Source organism: Pan paniscus, chromosome 5 (genome assembly GCF_029289425.2).
Source record: "Pan paniscus chromosome 5, NHGRI_mPanPan1-v2.0_pri, whole genome shotgun sequence".
NCBI lineage: Eukaryota > Metazoa > Chordata > Mammalia > Primates > Hominidae > Pan > Pan paniscus.
The window spans coordinates 60,641,429-60,665,454 of NC_073254.2; the positions used below are offsets into that span (position 1 = coordinate 60,641,429).

At 37.1% G+C, this 24,026-nt stretch overlaps 1 protein-coding gene across 1 annotated transcript; it reads right to left on the reverse strand.

Annotated features, from left to right (window-relative positions):
* Positions 1 to 1,462: 1,462 nt before the first annotated feature.
* Positions 1,463 to 22,870, reverse strand: ENPP5 (ectonucleotide pyrophosphatase/phosphodiesterase family member 5). Its single transcript, XM_003833209.7, has 4 exons — positions 22,614 to 22,870; positions 19,253 to 20,107; positions 17,221 to 17,397; positions 1,463 to 13,503 (listed from the first exon to the last, which is right to left on the reverse strand). Exons 2-4 carry the CDS (start codon positions 20,070 to 20,072, stop codon positions 13,076 to 13,078), a joined length of 1,425 nt encoding a protein of 474 aa, XP_003833257.1. The 5' UTR covers positions 20,073 to 20,107; positions 22,614 to 22,870; the 3' UTR covers positions 1,463 to 13,075.
* Positions 22,871 to 24,026: the final 1,156 nt, after the last annotated feature.

Sequence of the window (24,026 nt, forward strand, 5' to 3'; positions counted from 1 at the left end):
AATTCAAACCAGTGCTCTTACTGAGGACTAGAAAATCTGGACAAATAAAAGATTTGTGCTTATGCATTGAGGAATTTCCAGAAAGTGAAGAATGAAGAGGCTAGGATTTAGAAGGAAAAAAAAAACCCAATAAACATGAGTCCCTAATGGCATCTATGAATTGTGGAAGAGGCAGCTGAAAGGCTGAGAAGCTAACCTAATCAAAAGAGACTACGAGCGGGTGATTGAAGGAGAGAAGGCACAGATGTAAATATATCTATTAAAATCATGCATCTGCACTATTTGGCACAAATTTGAAAATATAAATGAATAATTTCCTAGGAAAAAAATTACTGGATAAAACTGACTCCAGTAGAGAAAGCGAAAACAAAAACATACCAGTTTCTGTATTTAGGAAAAGGTTGAGGCAGTTATAGTGTATAAAAAAGTATCAGGCCTCAAAGACAATCCTTTTTTTTTAGTGACTCTATCAGGCTTGGATATCAGTTTATATTTGCCTCAAAAAGCTAACATTTTAGAAAATGAAATATATTATTTTTAAGGTGAATAAAACTGATACTGAACTTGAAAAAATAGCACACAAAAAAACTATGGACCAATCTTGAATGAAAGAAACATTTTTCAAAAATGAAAATTAAACCACATCTGTAATTAGATGTAAATAGACTGAACATTCCAGTGAAAAGGCAGAGATTATCAAAGTAGATGAAAAAGCAATATCCAACTACATGTAGTCTACAAGAGAATCACTTTAAATACAAAGACACAAATTGAATTTTAAAAAAGGATAGAAAATAACATGCCATGGAAACTGTATTAGTCCATTATCACTCTGCTAATAAAGACATACCTGGGACTGGGTAATTTATACAAGAAAGAGGTTTAATTGACTCACAGTTCCACAAGGCTGAGGAGGCCTCAGGAAACTTACAATCATGGCGGAAGGGGAAGCAAATACGTCCTCTTCACATGGTGGCAGTAAGGAGAAGTGCAGAGCAAAGCAGCGAAAAACCCTTATAAAACCATCAGATCTGATGAGAACTCACTATCACGAGAACAGCATGGAGGTAACTGCCCCCATGATTCAATTACCTCCCACCAGGTCCCTTCCACAACATGTGGGAATTGTGGGAACTACAATTCAAGATGAGATTTGGGTGCAGACACAGCAAAACCATATCAGAAACTAACCATAATAAAGCTATAGTACATATATACATATTGATATCAGAAAAAGTAGTCTTCAAGACAATAATTTTCAGAGACAGAGTTCATTAATGTACAAGGACCAATATGTAAGGAAAGCATGACAATTCTAAAAGTGTTCATACCTAAAAACAGCTTAAAAACACATTAATCAAAAACTGATGGAACTAAAGAGAATTCATAAACATAATTGAAGAATTTAGCACTCCTAAGTCGTTGATACACCAACCACACCAAGAAAAAAAGACAATAAAGATACAGAAGACTTGAGTGATTTTATTAACCACCTTGACTTAAATGAGGTTTAGAGGAGATTACAGCTCCAAACTGCAAAATATATTATTTTTATAAGTATACATTGAAGGATTACCAAGTTTGGTCATATGCAGGACCAGAAAACAAGTCTCAGTAAATAATCTCAAAGAACCGCAATTTTACAAAGTATGTTTTCTGACCACAATGGAAAGAGGGTCAATAACAATACAATTCAGAAAATCCTTAAATATTTGGAAATTAAACAATACAATACACTTCTAAATAACTTATGAGAAAAATAAAAATAAGGCAAAATATTTGGAAATGAATGATCATAAATATGTAGCACTAAAATCTATAGTATGCAACTAAAGCATTAGAGGAAAATTTGCAGCTTTGAATGCCTATCTTAAGAGAGGCTGAAGGGTTCAGAATCAATGATTACAGCCTTCGCTTTAGGAAAACAGTAAAAGGAGGAAACAATCCAAAGTCAGTGGGAGGAAGGATATAATAAAAATAAGGTCCAAATTAATGAAATCGTAAAGAGAAAAAATAATAAAGTGAAAATTTATTTTTTAAAAACATACTAGTAAAATTGGTAAGATGACCTAAAGAAAAAAGGGAGATAGCAGAAACTGGCAATATCAGTAATAACAGAAGGGCCATCACTGCAGATCCTACATATGTCAAAAAGATAATACAGAATATTATGCCAATGGATTTGACAATTTACATAATGATGGATAAATTCACCGAAAAATGCAACTTACCAAACAAATTAAAAATGTGAATAGCTTTATATCTATCACAGACATTAATTTATCAAAAACATCCCTATAAAGAAAACTTCAAGTCCAGGTGTTTCACTGATTAGTTCATCACACATTTGATGAAGAAATGATACCAGTTTTACATAAATTCTTATGGAAAATAGAAGACGAAGGAACACGTTTTATTTATTTATTTATTTATTTATTTATTTATTTATTTATTTATTTATTTGACAGAGTCTCTCTCTGTCACCAGGCTAGAGTGCATTGGTGCGATCTCGGCTCACTGCTACCTCCGCCTTCCCGTTTCAAGCAATTCTCCTGCTTCAGCCTCCTGAGTAGCTGGAACTACAGGCACGTGCCACCACGCCCAGCTAATTTTTGTATTTTTAGTGGAGGCGGGGTTTCACCATGTTGGCCAGGATGGTCTCCATCTCCTGACCTCGTGATCTGCCCACCTCGGCCTGCCAAAGTGCTGGGATTACAGGTGTGAGCCACCTCGCCCAGCCAACATATTCTTTTTATAAGGCCAGTATAACACTGGTACAAAAACGTGAAAAAATATATTAAAAGACCAGCATTCTTATGAACAAAAATACTTAACCAAATATTATCTAATTGAATTCAGTGGTAATTCAAAAGGATAATGCACATGAATAAGTGGAGTTTACTACAGGGCATAGAATTGTTTTGATCATTGAAAATCAATCAATGTTATGCTGTATACTAATAGAAAAAAAGGAACACATTATCAAGTCAATGAATGTGGAAAAGTATTTGGCAAAATTCAACACCTATTTATTAGTTGAACAAACTGATTAAATTTGGAATAGAAGGAAACTTCCACCAGCTGATGAATGCCATCTATTAAAAAAAAACAAAAACAAAGCCAAAGCTAATATACTGAATGATGAAATAGCAAATGTTCCTCTCCTGGGATCAGGAACAGGGCAAGGATGTCCACTCTCACCACTTATATTTAACATTGTACTGCAGGTCCTAGCAAGTGCAATAAGGAAAGCAAAAGAAATAAGTATTGGAAAATAAAACTCATATTCACAAATGCATGATAGTACACATAAGAAATCCAACAATCTACAGATAAACTCTGAGTTTAAAAAATGGCTAGATATCAGGTCAATATACAAAAATCAAGTGTGTTCCTATATCTCAGCAGAAAACAATTAGAAAAGGAAAATTTTAAACTCATATTATTTACATTGCTATCAATAAGCATGGAATATTTGGGAATAAGTCTAACAAAATACATGCAGAATCTTTGCACAGAAAATTATAAAGGAGTTAAGGGAGACCAAAATAAATAGAGGGCTATATCATGCTTATAGGTTGGAAGGTTAAATATTATAAAGATGGCAATTCTTCCCAAACTGATAATTGCATCCAAGTAATTTCAGCAGGGTTTTATTTGTTTTTTTATGGAACTGCAGAAGCCGACTCTAAAATTTGTGTAGAAATGCGAAGAGCCAAGACAATTTTGAAAAAAATAAAATGGTAGGACATACTCTATCAGGTGTCAGGAATAATTCTAAAAATATAATAAGAGAGTATAGTATTGACCCAAGGATTAAAAAATAAACAGAATTAATCACCTTTGTTAAAATCAAGAATCCATACATCTGTGGGTGTATTAGACTTCTCTTGTATACCCTCAAACGCAGTCAATATACTCTTACTCCAGTTTTATTTTGGCTTTGGCTAGCTTCCCACAGATGCAACCTGACAATGCTTAGCCTCTTTCTTCTTGGCCCAGACATGACTGGCCTGAACACTAAAGTGGTGAGTGCCTCTAAGATCATACTTGGCACTTGGGCATGCACTTTTCAAGAAATATAGGGAGTTGATGCCCATGGGGCCATGTAAAGGTACAATGAGAAGGCAGCTGTCTGCAACCCAGGAAGAGAGCCCTCACCAGGAAACAAATCTGCTGGAATCTTAATCTTGGACTGTCCAGTCTCCTGAAACTGTGCGAAATAAACGTCTATTGTTTAAACCACCCCATATTTGGTATTTTGTTACGGCAACCACAGCTAATATAATAAATAGTTCCAATACCATAAGAATCTCTTGCGTTGCTGTTTTATAATCACCTTCCATTTCAAATTTTGTCATTTAAAAAATAGTATATAAATGGAATTTTACAGTATGTAACTCTTTAGCATTGGTTTTTCCACCCAGCATAATTCCCTGGAGATCCATCCAAGTTGGTACACATATCAATAGGTTGTTCTTTTTTATTGCCAAGTAGTAGTCCACGATATGTTTGTAGGACAGTTTGTTCAACCACTCAACAAACTGAAAGATATTTGGGATGATTCTAGTGTTGGCCATTACAAATAAAGCTGCTCTGAATGTATGTTTACAGTTTTTTTTGTGTGTGAACATATGTTTTCATTTTTTTGGTATAAATATGAGTACAAATGCTGGGTCACATGTTTACTTTTATAAGAAACTGTCAAACTGTTTTTCAGAGTGGCTGTACCATGTACATTCTCAGCAGCAATATATGAGTGGTCCAGTTTCTCTGCATCATTGCCAGCATTTGATGTTATCATTGTTTTATATTTTAGCCTTTCTGATAGGAATATAGTAACATTTCATTGTGGTTTTACTTTGCATTACAGAATGGCTAATGATGTTGACATCTTTTCAAGAGCTTATTTGCTACCGTATATACCCTCTTTGGTGTAATGTCTCTTTATGTCTTTTGCTTATTTTTGAATTGGATTGTTTGTATTTTACTCTTGAGTTGTGAAGAACTATTTATGTATATCCTATATACTAGTCTTTTGTAGGATATGTGGTTTGCAAGTACTTCCTCTGTAGCTTATCTTTTTAGCCTCTTCTCATGGATTTTCACAGAACAACAAAAAAAAGCTAATTTTGATGAGGCCCAGTTTACCAATTTTTCCTTTTATGGGTTGTGCTTTTGGTGACAAGCCAAAGAACTGTGTCTTGCTCTAGGTTTTGAAGATTTTCTCCTATATTTTTTTCTAAAATTTTGTTTTTCATTTAAGTCCATGATACATTTTTAATTATATTTTATATAAAGTGTGGGGTTTAGGTCAAGGTTCAGGGTTTTTGTTGTTGTTGTTTAAAAGGCTGTCCTTTCTCCATTGATTTGCTTTTTAACCTTTGTCAGAAATCAGTTGGGACTATTTATGGGGACTATTTATGGGCATTTCAGGTTTGTCTATTCTGTTCCATTTATCTACCTGTCTGTCTCTCTGCCAACACCATACTGTCTTGATTACTGTATCTACACAATAGGACTTAATATCAGGTAGAATGATTCTTCTAGCTATATTATTTTTCAGTTTTGTTTTACCTATTGTAGGGCTTGTGTGTTCCCATATTAATTTTAGAATAAGTTCGTTTATGTCTACCAAAAAGAAAAGATTTTCAGGGATTTTGAATAATAGGAATTGCGGTAAATCTATAGATCAATTTGGGGAGTTGGCACTTTTACTATGTTATCTTCCAACTTTTGCACATGGTATGTCTCATTATTTATTGAAAACTTCTTCGATTTGAAGGCTTTTTGATTTGTCAGTATTTGGTAATTTTCAGGATTCTGTACCCATTTTGTTAAGTTTATAATGAAGTATTTTATTTTCTTTGGAGTGAATGTAATGGTATTACATTTTTAATTTCAGTTTCCATATATTCATTGTTCATATATAAAAATCGACTGATCTTTATGTGTTTATCTTGTGTCTTCAGACCTTGCTGTTAGTTCTAGGAGTTTCTGTTTTGTTTTTTAGATTCTTTGGGATTTTCTGCAATGGCATGTCACCTGGAAATAGGGATTGTTTTATTTCTTTTTATCACGATGTATGCGTTTTTTTTCCTGCTAGAAAGAACTTCAGTAGCTAGAGCTTCCAGTACTATGTTAAATAAGAGTGATGATAGCAGACATCCTTCACCCATTCCCAATCTTAAAGAGAAAGCATTCAGTCTTTCACCATTAACTAAGATGTTAGTTGCAGTTTTTTAAAAAAGATGTTATTTATCAAGTTGAGATAGTTTCCTTTCCTAACTTGCTAAGAGGTTTTTTTTTTCTTTCTTTAAAAAATGAAAAAAAAAATACCTTAGTATTGGATCTTTTCAAGTGCTTTTTCTCCATAGATTGATATGATCGTATATTTTTCTTTAGCTTGTTGGAGCTTTTTAATAATGAATTCAATTTATTTATTGTGTATAAGGTTATTCAGATTGTTTCATCTTGGTTGAGGTTTAGTAGCTTGTGGTTTTCAAGTTTAAGTTGTTGAATTTATGAGGTAAACTTGTTCCTAATAGTTCTCTATTACCTTTTAATATCAGCATGGATAGCCTCTATTTCATTTCTGATATTGTGATTGTGGCTTTTTTTTTGTCAGTCTTGCTATATAGGTTTATCAATATTACTAATTTTTTAAAGTAGTAGATTTTTGTTTTATTAATTTTCTCTACTGTTTTTCTAATTTCAGTTTCATTGGTTTCTATTGTTATGTTTATTATTTTCTTCCTTTTGCTTCCTTTAACTTGCTCTTCTTTTCTAGTCCCTTGAGGTATGAACTAAGGTTGTTGATTTAAGACCTTTCCTCATTTTATGTAAGCCGTTAGTGCTATAAACTTCCCTCTCAGTACTGCTTTCGATTCGAATCTTATATTTTGATATTATATATTGTGTTTTCATTTTCATTAAATTCTATGTAGTTTTAAATTTTTCCTTTGAGACTTTCCTTTTGACCCAGGAATTATTTTTAAATATGTTGTTTAGTTCCCATGGGTTTAGAGATTTTCCTGTTATCTTTCAGTTGTTGATTTCTAGTTTGACTCCCCTGTGGTCAGAAAACACAATTGGTATGATTTCAATTCTGTTAAATTTGTTGAGGGTTGTTTATGACCCAGGATATAGTGAATGGACCTATGGTGGTGAATATTTTATGCGTGCTTGAGAAAAATGTTTATCCTAGTGTGTATTTTTGCCAGTTATGCTGTTGTTTGATCGAGTACTCTCTATACGTTGTTGATTGTGTTGTAGAGATCTTCTATATTTTTTCTGATTCTCTGTCTAGGTATTCTAGAAGTTATTGAGAAGAGGGTGTTGAATCCCAATTAAATTGTTATTTATCTGTTTTTCCTTTCAGTCCTATCAGTCTTTTTTCTTCATATATTTTAAGATTCTGCTGTTTAGGATTTATAATATTTAGGATTGTTATGTATTCCTGATGAAATATTATATATTATATAAATTTATCATTATTCCTTTTATCATCATGTAAAATCCTCTTTATAGTAATCCTTTCTACTCTAAAGTCTATTTTGTCAGATATTAATATAGCCATTCTTGCTTTTCAAAAATTAATATTTGTTTACATTGGTATTGTATAGGGGAAAAAAAGAAAAATTAATGTTTGCATAGTACAACTTTTCCCACCCTTTTACTTTTGACCTACTGTGTCTTGAATTTGAAGTTCTTTTACTGTAACCACATATAGTAGAGTCAGTTTTTTTGGTCCATTCTGTCAATCTCTGTCTTTTGAGATTCATGTATTTAGATAACTTACATTTAAGGTAATTATTGGTATGTTAATTCTGCCATTTTATTATCTGTTTTCTAGGATTTCCCCTGGTTCTCATTTCTGCTTCTCTTCTTTTGCCTTCCTGTGGGTTATGTTAAAATTTTTAATTCCTTATTGATTTATTTGTAGTGTTTTTAAGTGTGTCTCTTTGTATAGTTTTTCTGGTGGCTGGTCTGAGTGTTATAATATGCATTTGTGATTTATAATTGTCTACTGGTATCTGCATTTTACCACTTTGAATGAAGTGTGGAAACCTCACTTCCATTTAGGTCCCATTAACTTCCATGCTTCTAAATATTGGCATGAATATCAGGTGGCATTATAATTGCTTCGAACATCAAATATGGTTTATTACACTCATGAGAAAAAGGATAATCTATTGTATGTACTCAAGTATCTGCTGTTCTCATTTTTCCATCTTCCTTACTGACACTCTAAGATTCTTTTTTTATTACCATTTCCTTTATGTCTGAAGAACATTCTTCACCTATCTTTAAAAGTGGGTCTTCTGCTAGCAGCCACTTCTTTTAATTTCTCTAGTTCAGAGAATGATTTTATTTCCCCTTCATTCTTTAGGATAGTTTCATGGTATACAGAATTTATGAAAGTCACTTCTTTTTTAAGCACTTGAGAAATACTGTGCCATTGCCTCTGGCCTCCATGATTTCAGGTAAGAATCTGCTGTCATCAGACTTGGTGTTCTATAAGTAATGCATTGCTTCTCTTTGGCTACTTTCAAGATTTTTCTTTTAAGTTGTTGGGTGGGGGGCCCTTTTTAACAAGTTTACCTACAATGTACCTAGGTGTGGATTTATTTGGGTTTATTCTGTTTGGGCATTCACTCAGCTTCTTGGATCTGTAGATTTGTGTCTAGTCAAGTTGGAGAAGTTTTTAGTCATTATTTTGTCAAGTAGTCTTTCAACCTCAACTTTTACAACCCTGGTGATATGGAAGTTGGATTTTTTTCTTATTGTCCCACAGATCACTGAGACTTGTTACAAGTTTTGTGAATTCTAGTGTTCTGTACTTAAGTTCACTGATTCTATCCTGCACCAATTCCATTGTACTATTGAGCCTATGTGGTTTTTTTAAATGCCACTGTATTTTCAGTTTTATAATTTCCATTTAAAAAATAGCTTTTATTTCTTTGCTGAGATTTTTACCTTTCATTTTAAAGAGGATTTGTGTTGATCATTGAAGTATTTTTATGACAACTGTTTTACAATTCTTCTTGTATGATCCCAACATATGAATCACTTTGGTGCTGGTGTCAATTTTTTTTTTCTCATTGTAGTTGTGATTTTCTGGGTTTTAGGTATAACAGGCAATTTTCAGTTGTATCCTGGATATCTTATATATTATGTAATAAGATGATGAGTTCCCTTTACATTTTTTATTTTAGCAGAAAGTCACACAGTTTAGGTTTAGCATGTAGATCTTGTCCTACTTTTGTGGGCTGTGATTCCAATGGCAGCTTAATTTTCACAGCCTTTGGAGTGCTATTGGATTATGGTCTGCTTGGATTGTGTGGTGCTGCTGGAATTCCCACTTGTCTCTGCTGGTCCTGCCTGAGGAAAGCAGAAGGGTTTTCCCCAGGCCAGCTGCCAGGTATCTCTTGGTAGGGAAATGGTGTAGTGGGATTCCTTTATTGGTGCGCCTTGCACATTGCAAAGTCTCTAGGTAGAGGAGGAGAGTCTCAGAGCATGGAAACAAAGAGGTTCCCCAGACTGTCTGCTGTAGCTTGGTCTCTTTTGCAGATTTTGTTTGTCCACCTCTATGTCTCAGTGGAAGAGTGTTTCAGTGGTGGGAAGGAGAATGCTCCTCTTGGCTGCTCTTTAATGGGACTCCAATCAATATTCTTAGTTGGAGGGTTATGGCAATTCCCCTTGCTGATGACATGGGCTGCCCTGATGTTACCAGAGATTCTTCTTTGATCCAGGGGAGGAATAAACCTCCCTGGGCTGCTGTCTTGGTAGGTGGGGGTTAAGAAATGCAGGCTCTGTGTGGCCTCCTTCTGTTAGGTGAGAAACACGTGAAGCCCTGCCGCTGTGCTGTTTTTCCAGCCCCAGGTTCCCTAATCAGCTCTCAGCCTTATTACCACCCTTCAGAGTCTCTTGCACCATTTCCAGGCTCTATAATTATGCTTAGTGTGGAGGAACAAGGAAAAGCAGGACCATGCTATCCTGTCCTGATTGGAAGTCAAAATGCATTTTAAAACGTCTTTTTAAAAAGAATCAAATTGCCCACAAGGTTATGAAGAATTACCAGGGTGACATTCAGAGAAGACTGAAATCCTGAAAGAGTCTAGCATTCAGGACTATTTTGTCCTGGGGCATTGCCCTTGGGCATTGGCCAGTCTGAAAGAAAGCTATAAGCCTTGTGTAGCTGACTGTTAAAAGTTGGACCAGAGAGCCTGCCAAGGGTGGGAACATCAGTTAACCACCTCCTGCTGGGGTAGGATCTCAAAGGGCTACCTTAGGATGAACCGGAAGTAAACCAACTTAGACTGCAGCTTGACTTTGAGTATAAACTCAGTCATGGAACCTGGGTCCTGCCTCCAGCTCTGGCACTAATATGTCATGCAAATTTCACAGCTTTGCAAGAGCTTTTGTTAAATCAAGGGTTGAATGATCCCTTAGAGCTTTCCCAGCTCTGTGATTATCAAGTATGTTTTTCAGCTAATGAAAAACAGAAAAAAAAATGTGAGAACTAGAAGAGCTGGGGTCTTTCATTAGATTTTCTAGAAATAATAGGTTCTTGTAAGAAACTAAGACTAATAATAGGATACTTACAAGATCACAGAGCATTTTGAAAAGCAATTTAAACTTAAACTGCAGGTGATGGAGAAGAAATTGTAAAATACAAACTGAATTTTTAAAAATCCTAACAATTAATAAACTTTACAAAATGGCTCATGTAGGAGGATGTTGAGAAAAAATGGGGGCACAGAGAGAAGCTCCATTCCTCTGACCTTTCTAAAATTCTTACAATTAGTAAGATTAGCTAGTCTTTTATTTCCATGTACTAATTTGAGTTCACTGCATACAAAGCTTGACCATGAAGACATGCAGGTAAGACAAAACAACAACAAAAAGATGTCAATGATGATAAGTGATGTGATTTTCCCAGAAAAGTTAAAAGTTTTATTTTTCTTCAGGTAAACTCTCCTATTTTACAGGAAAATAAGTATCTGTAAGTAAACCATCTGATAATCAAATATTTATATATGAATTTACTTTCTTACTACTAATGTAATAGCATCTTCTAAAATGAATTTAATGCAATTATTAATTTAAATGGACAGATAGCATAATAGTAATGCTCTAAAATGGACCAATTTCACCTTCCAGTCATTATGCTGACATTTCAATAATACAGGGTAAGTTCATAGCTACAAAGCAAGCCAACATGAGTGCTCATGTATTCTGAGATGTCTAATCCAGAGTCCATACTTCTGGGGAGTTTGCTACCTACCATATACTTTCTCAGCTTTTTAATCTATAGGCCATTTCGAATTATTTGATTCTATTCTATTAAGAGGTTTTATAATGAAATGGGAATTATGTGCCAACATTCCTTACTGGTATTATCAATTTAAAAAATAAGACATTCACCAAATTTTAGGAAGCACTTAAATTTGTTTAAATTTTTAACTAGGTCACTTTAGTTCTTCACATCCAATTTATCCTTTCTTTCTGGAATAGTAATACAATTTTACCTACTCATTAGCCAATTGGTACATATATATACATGAAATCACAGTACTATCCATGTGTCTGTAAAATGCTATTTTCTTCAAGGAAAGCCTTTCTTTTCAGGGCTTCCTCTTTCCTCTAAGAAGCCACATGTAATACCATGCCTCTCCCAAACTTCTTGATTACTTAGAAATCTAAAGCACAGCCTTAGGTTGTTGGAATGGAAAAGACTGAGATGACCAGGCAGGTCAAAAGTACTACCTTGGAAGTAGAAGTCTATTTGTGAACTTGGATTCATCTTTGATTCCACTGAGCACCTGGTAGGTGGGTATTCACATATTTCTTGAAACAGGGCTATATCATCTCAGCTCCCATGTTTTGATACCTGTTACCACAAAGAGTTATTTTGCTGCTTTTTCTAGTATGCACACTTTACCACTGTTCTGGGTGTCTTGCAAACATCTCACATGTGGTCCTAATTTTTTTTTCCAGGCTCCACACAGTTCTTTTCAAGGATTGAGTGGCCAATATTTTACCTAATATGGTTTGTGCTCTTTCGCAACTTTGAATCTTCAAATGCTCAAATCTAAAAGATGCTTGTTCTCTGTTATTATGTGCTACCAGAAAGAAAACATTGTTTTATCCAATTTGATTTTTAATGTAATTAATAGTGATTTAATTTTCAAAGGAGCAAATAATTACAAACAAGAGAAAACATTGCTGAGATGGTGCCTGGTCGCTTCTATTCAGGCCGTTGCTGAACTATATAGAAAAAAAGTATATTCATGGTGTCTTCATTATTATGAAAATCACAGTAATATGACTCATCAGGAAATCACAATAATTTTATGACAGAAACAATATATTTAGAACGAATCTGTCAGTATTTGACTCTCTTTTGAGGGAAAAATAAATGAAAACCACGTTCTCTGGAAAGAAATAAGACAAGAAATGCCCACAGTTGCATTCTGCTGTTGGGAATACATCTCCAAAATTCAAGGTTCAAAGGTTATCACATTTAATTTTCAACACTTATCACTTTCTTCTTCTCTCAATTTATGGAGATAGATTTCTATGTTCATTATTCGGGATTATTAGAAATTTCCTTCAGTTTGAACAATGAGTAACAAGTATTCTGTGACATGGGTGCCAAAAGTTGTCATTTTCAATCAAGTTATAAGACATAACTGTCCATAAAGTGCATTTCAAATTAAAGTACCCATCAGGAGAGAAATTTAAAGTGCAATATATAAGGTACTTTACATAGTGCAAAGTTGCTAAATATATACATTATATGTGCCAAGTCCAAATAAAGCAGGATCTTATCTATCCCTATGCTACAGTGAACAATGGAGACATACTCTCACCTCTTTATTCCTTTGCAGGTGTAAGTATTTTGGTCCGTGTGTGTGTGTGTGTGTGTGTGTGTGTGTGTACCTAAATATGTAACTGCTTAATGGTTTCTGCAAATGTCTGGAACTGGTTTCCCAGAATTTGAAACCTTTAAACACTGATATAATTATGGAATCTCCACTTCAATATGCAAATCCACTTCAAAGTAACATTAGGCTTGTAATAATGGTTGAGCTATTTCAGCATGCATATCTTGTAAGGCAGGTATTTGACTGTGAATTAAATGCTTAATGAAAATTACAAAAAATACAATCACTATAATGCTGCCAAGAGAGACCCCTATGAAATAAGGGTATGACCCCTCTTGGTCATATTCTGCTGGTTTAACACTACCAGGGAGGAGTATAGTACTCTGTGTATAAGGGACCGCCCTTGGCATTGCTGAATTGAGCAGATCCTGGACATTCCAGAATGATCCATTGTGTGGCATGGCGGTGATATTGAGGAGGTGGCATAGCAGTGGGTACAAATCTGTGGAGTTCATGGCTTCTTTTGAGAAATTCTTTCTGAAGGCAGGACCATGGGCTAAAAATATTGGATGCATATCTGCTAACGCATTATCATAACCGTGGTTGCCTACTGTAAAGAGAAAATATGTGAAAAAGTTAGGCAACTATGCATTAAAATGGACATAATTGTTGTATGGTCAAATTCTGAACTTAAATGCACATCTTATCTAGTTTGACTGTAAACAAAACAATCTTTGACAAACAATCTCTGCTGTTGTCCACATCACAATTCTCTTCAGGAATTGAAGAGTCAAATGGTTGTGAATCTTTCTTACAGGCCAACAGTGGCTTAAGCAGCAGGGGAAGAAGGGTAAAGAACAAAGCAGAGCCAAGTTAGGGAAAAATTAGAGTTTTTGTTTGTTTGTTTGTTTTGTTTTGTTTTTGTTTTTTACTGGTGGCAAAGTAATATTTAGCAAATACTTATGGGGTACCTACTATGTTCCAATTATTATTCTAAGATAAAGAGATAAAGGTGCTCTTAGTCTTAATCTGAAGCCAATAAACTCATAGTTACCAATAAAAGGGAAAATACGATACATAAAGAAAAACAAAAGAAACCATAAAAATCAAACCTGTACTTACAGCTATAATCTACTACTAAAAAACAAAGGTCAGAGTAGAGGAGAGTAGGAAACTCCTGATTTTGGTAGCTCTAATCAGGATCCAACTTAGCATTATGTGCTTTTAGTGTGGCTACAAATAAGGTAAAAACTTGGGGGTCTTCTGACACGTGTCAAGTGACATAAAATGGATACGAAATTGATAACAGCTGGATTTCAAAGGCATGTGTGCTTAGCATGGTATCAAGGTACAAGGCAAAGGAGCTACTGCTGATAAGATGGCACCCAAGCAAAACTGACAGGCTTTATCTTAAAGGTGGCAAGGAGAATGACTAGTAAATCCATCTCTAATACCCATACTTGCTTCAGGGTACTATGCAATAGGAACACTCCCTGCCCCATCCGCCTCGAAAAAATCCTAAATCAGTTTTTCAAAAAGTCATAAACTGACCCCTAGTCATTTCAAAGTAATTGGAAATCTACCAGGAAAAATGTGTCTAAAGAAGTCATTCTAGATGCCATGATTCTTTTAGGTTTATTTAAGTAAAAATAGCACTGAAGTTATGAATCACTGGTAATTATCTGACAGGGTACTATGCTATTTCATTAATTGATAGTCACACTGGGAATATATCATTATATACTTTGTAATTGACTGGATGATTGCTGTGTTCATTTCTATGAGAAGTTGGGACCTAGACTCTCACTCATGAAGGCAAAGATAATTATCTTATATCACACTTCTTACTAGAAATTCAGACTTAAAATTAAGTCATTGTGACTTATGTAAAAGCTTTCCTATGAATAGGGACTTTGTTTTGTAGTGGTAGCCCCAATCATAAATGCTTGATCAAGTAGATGGTATTTATAATGTATGCCTAAGGGCAATGGTTCTCAAACTTTTGTGTGTTTCACCAGGGCCTCACAGTTTCAAATTCAGTAGGTCTGTTTTGGGCCCAATAATTCGCATTTCTTTTTTTTTTTTTTTTTTTATACTTTAAGTTTTAGGGTACCCAATGCTATCCCTCCCTCCTCCCCCCACCCCACAACAGTCCCCAGAGTGTGATATTCCCCTTCCTGTGTCCATGTGATCTCATTGTTCGATTCCCACCTATGAGTGAGAATATGCGGTGTTTGGTTTTTTGTTCTTGCGATAGTTTACTGAGAATGATGTTTTCCAATTTCATCCATGTCCCTACAAAGGACATGAACTCATCATTTTTTATGGCTGCATAGTATTCCATGGTGTATATGTGCCACATTTTCTTAATCCAGTCTATCATTGTTGGACATTTGGGTTGGTTCCAAGTCTTTGCTATTGCGAATAATGCCGCAATAAACATACGTGTGCATGTGTCTTTATAGCAGCATGATTTATAGTCCTTTGGGTATATACCCAGTAATGGGATGGCTGGGTCAAATGGTATTTCCAGTTCTAGATCCCTGAGGAATCGCCACACTGACTTCCACAATGGTTGAACTAGTTTACAGTCCCACCAACAGTGTAAAAGTGTTCCTATTTCTCCACATCCTCTCCAGCACCTGTTGTTTCCTGACTTTTTAATGATTGCCATTCTAACTGGTGTGAGATGGTATCTCATTGTGGTTTTGATTTGCATTTCTCTGATGGCCAGTGATGATGAGCATTTTTTCATGTGTTTTTTGACAAACCTGAGAAAAACAAGAAATGGGGAAAGGATTCCCTATTTAATAAATGGTGCTGGGAAAACTGGCTAGCCATAGGGAGAAAGCTGAAACTGGATCCCTTCCTTACACCTTATACAAAAATCAATTCAAGATGGATTAAAGACTTAAACCTTAGACCTAAAACCATAAAAACCCTAGAAGAAAACCTAGGCATTACCATTCAGGACATAGGTATGGAGAAGGACTTCATGTCTAAAACACCAAAAGCAATGGCAACAAAAGACAAAATTGACAAATGGGATCTAATTAAACTAAAGAGCTTCTGCACAGCAAAAGAAACTACCATCAGAGTGAACAGGCAACCTACAAAATGGGAGAAAATTTTCGCAACCTACTCATCTGACAAAGGGCTAATATCCAGAATCTACAATGAACGCAAACAAATTTACAAGAAAAAAACAAACAACCCCATCAAAAAGTGCGCGAAGGACATGAACAGACACTTCTCAAAAGAAGACATTTATGTGGTCAATAATTTGCATTTCTAACAAGCTCTCAGCTGATGTGGATGCTGGTGGGCCAGGGAACACACTTTGAGAGCCACTGCTTTGGGGCATTAGGGCTTAACTATTCTGGCTTAGGTATACAGTGGTCAATCTTTAATTAATTATTGAATCATTAAACATAATATAAATTGAGTATTATTAAGGTTTTCTATCAAAAATAGAGGTGACCAATCTATTGTGTAACTGTAGTTCAGCAAACCATTTCTAGAGGGCCCTTTGAATTTATATTAACTTTAAAATACAAATCTTGCCAAAGATAGCAGTCCTTTGTTGAGCAAGCCCTCTAACATAAGAGCTACCTGCACAAGACATAAAAATCTGAACATTGGTTTATGGATCATTATCTATATGTAAAAATTTTTTTTTTTTTTTTGCTTTTTTTTTTGAGACAGAGTCTTGCTCTGTCACCCAGGCTGGAGTGCAGTGGCACGATCTCGGCTCACTGCAAGCTCCGCCTCCCAGGTTCACGCCATTCTCCTGCCTCAGCCTCCCGAGTAGCTGGGACTACAGGTGCCCGCCACCATGCCAGGCTAATTTTTTGTATTTTTTTAGTAGAGACGGGGTTTCACCGTGTTAGCCAGGATGGTCTCGATCTCCTGACCTCGTGATCCACCCGCCTCAGCCTCCCAAAGTGCTGGGATTACAGGCGAGAGCCACCGCACCTGGCCAAAAACCGTTTTAAGAACCAGAAACCATGTATCTGTATACATCTGCCACTATGAGTCACAAGCACACTACAAATGCCATTGTCAGGCATCTGCTTTTCTTTTAATCAATAAACATGATAGAAACCCAATTCTACCTAAAGGGACATTTTGTATATATCTTTTATATATCAAGGACCAATATCTAAAAAATGCATTTTTAGATAAGTACAAAAACATTATAGTTCCTTAATATTCAAGTAACAGACAGTAAAAATATCAATCAATAAACTGCTGTATTATGTATTTAAACTGTTGTATTTTAGCAAAAAGTAATGCAGAATGGAAAGAAATACTGTAACATACTCACACAGAAAGTCATCTGACTTATTCTGTAAAATGTGCCACCCTTCATCAGCCACTGCTATGATTGGTTGAATTCGACTGTTGTATTTGTAATGCCACCTTTCTGGAACGTCTTCTTTTTTGTAAACAGTAAGATTAGGATGAGCGTGAGTTAGTGCTTCATAGACTTCATCAAATTTACCTAAAGAGAAGGGAGGAGAGGCACTCAGAACAAAATACTCATAGCTACCATCAACCATGGGCAACAGACTTGCTACGGAGGTGAAAAACCAGAGAGCTGAACATAAGAAAAAATTCTTTTTCCCCTTGGGGAAAACAATTTTGGGAGGGGAAACTAGGAAATAATCTTCTGTTGTAAGTTCACCTTATAGAATTAAGGAAGGGCATTTTATAGATCCAGAAACCTCTAAAGACTTCGATACACATACATATTAATTAGTGACACTATGTAAAATGTCTAGGGTACTGCAATACCCAAATAAAAATGACTAGGTTCTGGTAGTTGTGAGTGCAGACACGAAGAATCTCCAGACAAGAAAACATGGTGAGGGGTGGGTGAGGGCTGGGAAAAGAGACTGGAGGTGGAAAGCAGTTTGTAAAATGGAAACATCTGAAAACACTGGAGGTGTTGCCAAAGTACTCCCTATAACTACAAATGCGGTTACCCAGGCACTGTCTTTCATCCTCCTCCTGTTTTTCAAATCCATTGCTGAGGTTGCATCCTTATCTTCTGCACCGCAACAAGGGGACATCATTCCAATTTTATAAAGGAAATTGAAGGGTTAATGTAATTTTCTCCCCTTCTGTTTCCTCTTCCCTTCCTCCTTCCCTCCCCCCTCTCTCTCTTTCACCCCCTTCTCTTCCCTCCCTCTCTCTCTCTTTCCCCCTCAGTCTCTCTTTTTCTTTCTTTTTTTTCTTTCAACTGTGTCTCCCTGTCGCCCAAGGTGGAGTGCAGTGATATGATCATAGCTCACTGTAACCTGGAACTCCTGGGCTCAAGCAACCCTTCCACCTCAGCCTGGGACACAGGCATGTGTCACCACACCAGGCTATTTTTTTTTTTTTTTAGCAACAGGGTCTTGCTATGTTGCCCAGGCTGGCCTCGAACTCCTGGCCTCAAGTGACCCTGCTGCCTCGGCCTCCCAAAGTGCTGAGATTACAGGCGTGAGCAACCACTCCTAGCTAATTTTCTTAAACCAGAAAAAAAGTGCTGTTTGCTGAAAACTGTGTGTGTAAAACACACACATATTTTAACATTCGCTGTTTCATATGATTCTCCTAATTCCCCTCTGAGGGATGGAATTCTCATTTGTGAAATATTATAGCTTTTCAAAATCTGTTCTCTCATTTGATACCTAAGACCAACCCTGCAAAGTGATAAAATATGTCAAAGAGCATGTCTGAGTCATGTTGTCACTTATTTTGTGACCTCAGGATATTAAACCTTTTGAGGTCACTTACCTGTCATTTACTTGTCTTTAAAATGGAGACAATACTGAGGTGACAGGTTTGGTATAAGGATTCCAGGAGAGGTTTGTAAAAAGTTTAAGGTGTTGTTATTACTTTCCACACTTATAAGGAAAATAAACCTCAGATTGACCAAAGCTCTTTCTCCTTCTTATCTTCCACAGCTTCCTTGTTAAGCAGGTCCAAATTAGGAACCTATAAAAGGCTTTGGGGATTCTATGAAATAACTGTACATGCATTCAAGTTTTGTATGTATCTTTCCATCTCAATTTTTCTGAGAAGGGAGGCTATAGCTTTCATAATATTCTATGGATCCAAAATGGTTAAAACCTACTGCCATACATACATAGAGCACATCAAGTTCAGTATTCTAGGAAAAAGGAAAAAAAAATTAAGCTTTGAGAAAAGAGATTTTGTCTTTTCAGAGTCTGAGGATTAAATCCCAGAATATTACCATGACACAGGCAAAGTCTACTTTAAAGGCGCAGCAACAGAAATCCCTATTCATTTGATCACACTGGGCAAATGCACCTCTAGTCTCAGCTCACCATTCATTCAGTCAGCCTTACCTTCTTTTGGCAAGATGGCTGCTACTGGGGATTGATCAATCAGGGTATAGTGGTCTTTATCCAGGTACTGGTCAAGTTCTATTAACCTTTCCTCAGAGCACTGCGTCATTCCATGATCACTTGTGATGATTAGGTTCAGAGTGTTCCACAACTTTGCCTTTTTCAGCATTTGTATGAGATATCCTAACTTCTTGTCAATATCTGAAATGACAGGCCCCATGAGCGGACTGTCAGGTCCCAAATGGTGGCCCATGTCATCAGGGTCTTCCCAATAGAGAAGACCAAGATTTATGGGCTCTTTTGACGTAAACCATTCAATAATTTTGGCAACTCTATCTTCAAATGAAACTGACTCATTGTAAGGCATGTAATGAGTAGGAAAGCGCTTATGTATTTTTACATCTGTTCCGGGCCACATGGCTGCACCACTAGTATGTCCTGCCCTCTGGTTTGTGATCCATATTGGTGTTGCTTCTTCCCAAAACTTGGAATCATAAATATTCATGTGATCCAAGGAGAAAGATTTGTTCCAAATAGGATCAAACATATCATTTGCAACAATCCCATGATTCTCTGCAAAGAGGCCAGTTACCAAAGTATAATGGTTAGGGTAGGTTTTTGTAATAAAAACATTAGTAACTTGCTTCACGTGAACACCATATTTCATAATATAATGAAAATGGGGCGTTGGAACTTTATATAAGTAATCCCAACGGAATCCATCAAAAGAAACTAGTAGAACCTTTTGCTGGTCTGGTTGGAGAGAAAAGGTGGTTGAAAGACTCAATATGAAGGACACCAAGAGAAATTTTGAAGTCATTTTCAAAGTACTTGATCAGTTCAGTGTAAGATAATCTGTAGAATAAACATATAGAAATTAAAGGCAATAATTTTGTTTTGTATACTTTACCCCAAACTCAGAGTAACAGTGCTTAGCAATCCCAGTTATATTCATAAATCACAGCCTGGAAGAATTATGTCACAGAACTCCGTATTAGATAAGAGACCTGGGGCTAAATGAATAATAAAGCTAATAAGTTTAGGGGCATTTAAACAACTTTTTCACTTCTGAGAATTTATCTAAATATCCCTCAAAGGAATTATTTAAGTGAGCTCTTCAACAGCATTTTAAAATGACATCATTTACATAAAACTTTTAGAAACATTTTCAGGTTGATCCAGACTTTTGACTTCTGGTCAGAAACTTTTTTATAGTCAAATACCTGTGAACATCCTTAACATTATGGCTAGAGCAACTATGGCAACCTAGCAACAATGAAGTATCATTAGCAAATCGAATAATGGTGCATATATATATATATATTATATGTATATATGTATATGCACACTTCTATTTTCAACCCCTATGTTTGGTTAATCACAGACAAAAGAAGTATTACTAAAGAGAGAGGAAAATAGATGAATTTGGTTTCTTGAAGTGAAATAACATTTGTGACATCCAGATATATTTATTGAAAAGTAATCCACATTCATTTATTAATAATCAAATCATAGCCTTCGTTGAACTAAATAATTAGATTCTAAACTAAATATTAACAGAAATATAATTCTGAAATTTGTTGTTGACTTTCCTAATGTTAAAATTTGTCAAAATTTAATCTTATCATTGATAGGTGTAGTAAAAGCACTTCGCTGGTTTACAGCTCTGTGAATCAAGGTTGTTGGTCTTTTCCCCTAATCTGTGTATATTTCTAAAATACTTTCATTCTATTGGAGAAAGCTAATAAGACGCTGTATGGATAAACAATAGATATGTAAATTTTGTCAGTTTTCATCAGGCGTGCACATCCAGCAGGGATCTTTTGTTCTCTCATTTTTCTACCCATTCCTGCATGAAGGTATTTATAAACCCACCAAAACTTAGATCAAACCACACTTGTACAAATAAATCTCTTGAAACTGGCTTTTGATATCTTCCTAAGCTGAAGACTTTTTTTTTTTGAGAGGGAGTCTCACTCTGTTGCCCAAGCTGGTGTGCGGTGGCACGATCTCAGCTTACTGCAACTTCCGCCTCCCGTGTTCAAGCAATTCTCCTGCCTCAGTCTCCCAAGTAGCTGGGACTACAGGCGCCCGCCACCACACCCGGCTAATTTTTGTATTTTCAGTAGAGACAGGGTTTCGCCATGTTGGCCAGCCTGGTCTCAAAACTGCTGACCTCAGGTGATTCACCCGTCTCGGCCCCCCAAAGTGCTGGGATTACAGGCATGAGCCACCGCAGCCGGCCTGAAGACATTTTTAAACTTCAAAAATATATCCTGTTTCACCTTGCTGTATTATAGGTACAGGTAAATAAAAACTACTTGGCATGCTTGCTTTGCTTTCAGAAGTACAAGGTATATGTACATTGTGGGTATTCGCTGAGGGCAATAAATTCTGTTTTGCTGGTTTTAAACTGTGCTTTCACCATACCTAGACATTTCTTAAACTGAAATTGTTTTAGGTATTGGTCTCAAGATGATAGCTCAAATGTTATATTTAAAAACGATTTCTTGGATGGCAATACTCTCTCTGATTCTGGAAGGAATATTAAAAACAGTTGCAGCAGGGAATAGCAAATAGGTTACTGCAAATATATTTACTCACCTATCTGGCTATGGATGGTAGTTGCTCTCTCTGTCCTTTCTCCCCCTAATTTTCTCTCCCACCTTTTTAAAACAAGGAAGGCTAGTCTCAACCAAATGTAATTTAAGGCTAAAAGCAGAGAAAATAAACTACATGGAACACCTCGTTTTCATCTATCTTAGCAAATTAATTCGGCGCATGTGTAAGCAGGAGAAAACTGCTTTCTTGGGACCAACAAAAGTAAGCAAAGATTAAGTGTTGTCTGAAGCTTAGGAATGTTTGGCAAGAAGACTCAACATCACATCCATGACACAGAGCAATAAACAGAGGTGGGGGGTGGGGAATGAAAACAATCAGAATTTTTTGTTTTTTTTCGTGCACAAAATGCTGCACAAAACAGTGGAATCCCTGGATCTGGCTCCACATTTCATTGAGTACTTTCCAGTTCTTTCTCCCCTCCAACCCTTCCTCCACAAACAGACTTAGAGATCAGGAAGGACGGGGCACCGATTAAACGGAAGAGGGAAAGTGCAGAAGGAGTAGGTTTGTGTAGCTCGGGTAGACGTCAAGGGCGGGGGTGTCCACCTTCTCCACCAGGATTCCATCCTAGCCACCCAGAAGGGTCGCTGCGTAGGTTATGTTCCCAATTCCCAGTCATCCCGCCCACCGAGGCCTGGGCTTCTTAGATGTGCAGTGGCAAGGAGGGGACGTTGCTTTAGGGAACCAGAGGAGCAGTGTGGGTCCCCGGGAGGGAAGCCACCCACCCCCCTGGACTCACCTTCGCAGCGATCCGTTCAGTCCGTATTAGTTTGGGGCAACGGGAGGGAGGGTCTGGAGGAGACTCCCTTCGGCGCGCCGCGGGTAACGGCGGGAAGGTGACTGGAGGAAGGAGCGCCCCCGGAACGCGCAGGAGCTCACTTGCTCTCAACTCTGGAGCGGAGCACCTGACCGCGCCGCTTCCCCGCCCCGCCTCCTGGCTTCGATTGGCTGCTGCAGAGATAGTCACCTCTGCCTGGGTTGCCCCCGAAAGCCAGGCTCCCAGGAGTAGCTGCACGGCCTGTCAATCAGCGGGGGCAGGGGCGGGCGCTGCCTGGGTTTGGAGGGTGGAGGGGGAGGGGACTCCCGGGGTCAGGGACCCATCTGGTAGGCCGAAGGCGTGGGGTGGCCAATTGCTTGGTCACACACAAAACCTTCCGGCAACGTGCGTTTTCCAGGGGACCAGCTGTGCTGGAGTCAGTGATGCTGAGAGATTATTGCGTGCTACCCCAACGGTGGGTGTACTCTAACATTCACTGTTTTTTGTTTAAAAGCGACTTGTATTCTCTGATTTCTTATCCCAGGCTTTTTTCCTTCCCCCGCCCCCCGCCCCCTGCCTTGTCACGAGTTGGCGATGGGGCACACCATGGGCTTTGCTCTGAGGAACACCTGCACACCCGAGGATGCCAATGGGACGATGAACTTTCATTCTTTTTATTAGTGGGTGTTATCTGCTTTACCTCAGAAAGAATTTATTAACCTAGTCAACTCTGCAGCCCCAACGTTTGCAGTCCAGGTTTTTGCAATTGAGGTCCCTGAGGTATATTTGTGGTGTACCTAGCCTGGCACCTGAAATTGTGCGAATTAAACCAAGACAGGTTCAGGATTAGGTTAATTTGCACAGGAGAGAGGCTGAACAGCTACCCTCTCTGGTGGTGGCATCCGAGCTCCAGACTCTGTTTCTACCTTTGTTTGCAAAGTAAACATTAAAACTACAAACATCAGGCCTGATTACTCTTTCAGAAAGCCTTCAGTGCTTCTTGTGTGTTAGTGCCCCTATTTTGTCTTTTTCCGTACTGTAGTGGATTATTTTCTCAGTTTTTTTGGGATAATCAATGGCATTTTTAGGCCTGAGGGAGTGTAGGCAGGTACTTAGTTTGCCAGTATGATCCCAACTGTCTTTACCATAAATTATAGCAGTGATATCAAACTACCCTGAAAGAATTTGTCCATCTACACAATCCCAGCTAGAATTCTGACCTAATTAGAATTCTAGTTCTATCTGCAGTAGGCAATAATATCAGGTTGATTGTTACAATGTAAGTTTAACATCTAATTAGCTGGTAAAACTGGGCGCATATCTGCAATGGTGGTTTTGGCTCCTGCCCGGAGCTCGGATCCCTTGTCTGGTGTGCTGGAGCTTTAAAGTGAATAG

What these genes read in the sequence shown, in the direction of transcription:
- ENPP5 (XM_003833209.7), bottom strand. Translation starts at nt 20,072, where the DNA reads ATGACTTCAAAATTTCTCTTGGTGTCCTTCATATTGAGTCTTTCAACC. An exon ending in AGCCATCTTGCCAAAAGAAG is followed by an intron (nt 17,398 to 19,252) that starts GTAAGGCTGACT and finishes CCTTCTCTTTAG; the next exon opens with GTAAATTTGATGAAGTCTAT. An exon ending in TAAGTCAGATGACTTTCTGT is followed by an intron (nt 13,504 to 17,220) that starts GTGAGTATGTTA and finishes TTCTCTTTACAG; the next exon opens with TAGGCAACCACGGTTATGAT.